The sequence below is a fragment of the Rhinolophus sinicus genome, chromosome 1 (assembly GCF_057876585.1).
Source record: "Rhinolophus sinicus isolate RSI-liver-muscle chromosome 1, RSI-T2T, whole genome shotgun sequence".
Taxonomy (NCBI): Eukaryota; Metazoa; Chordata; class Mammalia; order Chiroptera; family Rhinolophidae; genus Rhinolophus; species Rhinolophus sinicus.
The window spans coordinates 155,961,197-155,966,231 of NC_142501.1; the positions used below are offsets into that span (position 1 = coordinate 155,961,197).

General features: G+C 41.6%; 1 protein-coding gene across 1 annotated transcript; it reads left to right on the forward strand.

The window, feature by feature from the left end:
• Positions 1 to 441: 441 nt before the first annotated feature.
• Positions 442 to 4,152, forward strand: ENAM (enamelin). The gene has a single exon (XM_019757081.3). It carries the CDS (start codon positions 621 to 623, stop codon positions 3,405 to 3,407), a length of 2,787 nt encoding a protein of 928 aa, XP_019612640.3. The 5' UTR covers positions 442 to 620; the 3' UTR covers positions 3,408 to 4,152.
• The last annotated feature ends 883 nt before the right edge of the window (positions 4,153 to 5,035 follow it).

Genomic DNA, 5,035 nt, shown 5'->3' on the forward strand with positions numbered 1-5,035 from the left:
TAAATGCTGCTTAGATATAGAATATTGTAGAAGGACATTTGGGGAGGAAATGAGTCCAGTGTGAGTATATTCAGTTGGAGGTACTCATGAGGTCTTCAGTGAAGCAGTCTTGCTGTCTCACCCACAAGAGAGAATGCCGTGGGCCAGAGTTATGGCTTTGGGAGTCACTGGCATGCATCCATATTGAAAGAATTGTCCTGCAATAGATTGTTTAAGGCAGATGTGTAAGATGAGAACAGAAGAACAAGGGGGATGGAGGATGGAACCCTAAAAACAAAACAAAACAAAACAGAACACTTCAGATTTAGAATCCTGGCCTAGGAAGAGAAAGCTGATAAGTAATGGTCAGAAAGTTCCAGTACCAGAAAAGAGAACCAGAAGGGAGTAGGGTCATGGAAACCCATAAGAAATTAAATTTCAAGAACAAAAGCATAGCCAAAAGTGTTAAAAGATGCACACAGGTGACAAGATTTCCCTATCACATTAAAAAATTCTGAACAACACTACAGTGGGAAACAAAGACTAATTACTGATGTCCATCTTCTTCTCTACAGAATCCTTACTTTGGATATTTTGGATATCATGGATTTGGAGGTCGTCCTCCTTATTATTCAGAAGAGATGTTTGAACAAGATTTTGAAAAACCCAAAGAAAAAGACCCTCCTAAAACAGAGAGTCCAGCCACTGAACCCTCATCTAATTCAACAGTTCCTGGGACTAATTCTACCCAACCAAATGCACCAAATACAGGAGGAAGTCAGGGCGGAAATGACACCAGCCCAACAGGAAACAGTGGCCATGGGCCAAACACTGCGAGCAACCCTACAACTCAAAATGGGGCCATTCCACCCCCTGCAGTTAATGTTTCAGGCCAGGGGGCACAAAGAGGTCAAATTCCATGGGGACCAAATCAGCCAAATATTTATGAATACTACCCTAATCCTAACATCCAAAGTTTTCCTGCAGGAAGACAATGGCGTCCCACTAGTACTGCCATGGGGCACAGACAGAATGGGCCTTTTTACCGAAATCAACAAGTCCAAAGGGGTCCTCGGTGGAACTCCTTTGCTTGGGAAGGCAAACAAGCAGTTCGTCCAGGAAATCCAATTTATCGCAAACCTTACGCTTCCACTGCAAGAGGCAATTCTCCCAGTCATGCAGGAAATCCAGCAAATTTCAGAAGAAAGCCTCAGGGGCCAAATAAACACCCTGTGGGAACTAGTGTTGCTCCTTTGGGTCCCAAACATGGTACTGTTGGCCGCAATGAAAACGTCCAAAATCCAAGAGAGAAGCCACTAGGTCAAAAAGAAAAAATAGTCATTCCTACAAGGGATCCAACTGGCCCCTGGAGAAACTCTCAAGATTATGGAGTTAATAAATCAAACTATAAATTGCCTCATCCTGAGGGTAACATGCTTGTCCCAAATTTTAATTCTATTGATCAACGTGAAAACTCTTATTACCCAAGAGGAGATTCCAGAAGAGCCCCAAATTCTGATGGACAAACCCAAAATCAGAATTTGCCCAAAGGGATTATTTTAGAGCCAAGAAGAACCCCATATGAATCAGAAACTAATCTGCCAGAATTAAAGCACAGTACATATCAGCCTGCCTACCCTGAGGAAATCCCTTCCCCTGCAAGGGAACATTTTCCAGCTGGAAGAAATACTTGGAACCACCAAGAAATTGTTCCACCTTTTAAGGAAGATCCTGGGAGGCAGGAGGAACTCTTACCTCATCATTCCCAGGGCTCTAGAGGAGGTTTGTACTACCCAGACTATAACCCCTATGATCCCAGGGAGAACTCACCATACCTTAGAAGAAATAAATGGGATGAGAGAGATGATTCTCCCAACACTAGGGGGCAATCCGAAAATCCGCTGTACCCCACGAATAATCCAGACCAAAAAGAGACAGTCCCTTATAATGAAGAGGACCCAATTGATCCAACTGGAGATGAACCTTTCCCAGGACAAAGTAGATGGGGGGTGGAGGAGTCAAGCTTTAAAGAAGGCCCAACAGTTAGGCACTATGAAGGTGAACATCATACCTCATATCAACCAAAGGAATACCTTCCATATTCCTTAGATAATCCATCGAAACCCAGGGAGGATTTTCCTTATGGTGAATTCTACCCCTGGAACCCAGATGAGAATTTGCCAGTTCCCACTGTACCACCACCTGCAGAGAACAGAGGCTATTATGCTAATAGTGCGGTTGGACCAAAAGAAAGCACTCTGTTTCCTTCTTGGAACTCCTGGGATCCCAGAATACAAGCCCAAGGGCAGAAAGAAAGAAGGCCATATTTTAACAGAAATTTCTGGGATCAGCCAACACACGTACACGAAGCCCCTGATAGTCCACCACACCAGAAAGAGAACCAGCCCTATTCTAGTAACTCCCCAGCTGGGCTTCAGAAAAATCCAACATTGCATGAAGGTGAGAATTTGAATTATGGCATGCAGATTACTAGGTTAAATTCACCAGAGGGTGAACATTTGCCTTTTCAGGACTTAATTCCTCCAAGTTACTCATCAGGTCCAAAAGAAGCACATTTATTTCATCTAAGCCAGAGAGGCCCTTGCTGTGCTGGTGGCTCCACAGGGCGAAAGGACAATCTGCTTGCTCTACAAGACCACACTCCATCTTTTGGTCTTGCCCCAGGGGAGAACCAAGACACCAGTCCTCTGTATACAAAAGATAGTCACACGAAACATGCAAGACATACCATCTCCCCAACAAGCACCTTACCTGGCCAGAGAAACAGCTCAGAGAATAGGCTGCCTGGAGAAAGTCCAAACCCAAGTCCCTTTAGAGATGATGTGTCCACTCTGAGAAGGAACATACCATGTTCTATAAAGAATCAACTGGACCAAAGGGGAATTATAGCCTTTTCTGAAACCAGTTCCCTTCAATCAAAAAATACTCCTTGTCTTAAAAGTGACCTTGGAGGAGACGGAAACAATGTTTTGGATGAAATATTAGAAGGCAGCCAGCTCAATGAAAGGACTGTTGCCCTTACTCCTGAGCAGCTTGTTATTGGTACACCTGATGAAGGCCCCAAGCCAGAAGGACTCCAAAGGGAAGTGCAAGGAAATGAGGGCGAAAGGCAACAAGAAAGGCCATCCAGCATCCTACAGTTACCATGCTTTGGCTCCAAATTAGCAAAGTATCTCTCCTCCAGCACTGGAGCTCCATCTAGCATTGGAAGGCAAGGCCCATTCAATGGAGATCCAATGATGCCGACTGAAATTCCGAACTCATTGGCTGGCTTAGCTACTGGGGCTCAGTTTCAGAGTATAAATGTAGACCCACTTAATGCAGATGAACACACTCCATTTGATTCCCTTCAAATAGGGACCAATCCACAGGACCAGGTACAAAACTGCTTACTACTTCAGGCCTAGGATTCTCTCAACCAAGAATCCTTTGGGGAAGGAAAATACCTGATATTCTATAACTAATATTCTACAGTGGTTCCCAAACTTTTCCCCCAACACTTGATTATCTGACCCTCTTGGTGATCCTTAATTTTTCCCCCTTCCAGCAATAGGAGTAGTGGCCCAGGTGGTGCTGGGCCTTTGGGACTTCCTAAATCCAGTACTGTCACTATTAGCACAGACCTGAAAAAAAAAAAAAAAAAAAAAAAGGCAGGAAGGCTATGACCACCACCACCTTGAAACTTGGAGGCCACTTGTCTGGGTTATTTCCCTTAGCTTGCTTATTCTTCTTTTTTTTTTCTCTCAGTTCCATACTTGCAAAATTCTCCGGTTTTGCAAGACAGAAAAGCAGATGAACTTTCCATTTTATGTATGGAGATCAATGTGTCAGTATAATTCTGATGATTGTACATTTTTTTAGTCTTTGTCAGTTTTTTTTTCCTAGTTAATATTCTCTTTGGGCATTTTTTTCTTCCACTACCTCTTTCTTTACCTTTATCATTTCCTTTCTTATCTTCCTTCCTTCTTTTCTTTCTCTCTCAACCATTCTATACTTAGCTTTCTATTTTTCCCTTCCCCATCTTTCTCTCTATTACTTCTTACATACTAAGAAATATTTAACCATCACTAGTCATTACTGCTACTTTCTCCATTCTCCATTATGTCTTTCTCTTTGCCCACCTTTCCGTTATGTCTCCTGATGTATCACTTATCAATCAATCCTTTTCTTCTCTGACTCCTGTCTTCCCTTCAATTTATCTTTTTTCCTGCTGTGTTATTTTCACATCTTAAGACTACTTGTCTCTCTCCCTTTTTGTATCTACTCTCTAAATTCTACCCTCATTTTTTTTTTGCCTTACCTAGCCATCATTGTAGAATATATTTCATAAATAGTAGACACTAATACCTACTGTTATTTTCAGTTTTCTTATGGCCTTTATCAGGGCCATAGAACAACTCAGCCAGAGGAACACATTCAAGAAGTATGAAGTTAGACAGACTAGTAAGAACTAACAGCCTGGGGACCAGGCTTAGGAAAGTAGGGCGAGAAGGACTGCCACTCCGCGACTGAGCATCCAGGTAAAAAAAGTAAGACTTCCAAACCCTATCACCAACTGATGAGCTGCAGGATTTAAGAAACATTATCCTAATCAAATAAGAGAAATACTCAATGGTTAGTTTTCTTTAATAGTACATAAAATCACTTGAATAGTGATTCTACCGGTATATGCTACTATTAACATAAAGACTTATTCTTCTTGTCCTGGTAGAATTATTCACATACACTCTTCATATCTTCATTAAATAGTGTAAATTGTTTTGTAAAGTAGACATTTCTATATTGCTTTACTTAGAATACATCTAGGTATTTTGTTTTGTTTTTGTTACTAGCATTTTGGCCTGCAATCTGTATAATCCTTCCTGGAGAGAAAGAATCCTCAGCAATATCTAGAAAGTTACCTTCTAACTCTACGGAGTTTCTTAGAAGAAAATTTCCTAGGACAGATTTCATAAGAAGATTTCAGAAATTTGGGAAAATACAATGTTGGAAACTTCCAGAGGAAAGGAATCTTGTCCTTTGAGTCTTCTAAAGT

Coding starts and splice junctions, on each gene's coding strand:
- ENAM (XM_019757081.3), top strand. CDS start 621: ATGTTTGAACAAGATTTTGAAAAACCCAAAGAAAAAGACCCTCCTAAA.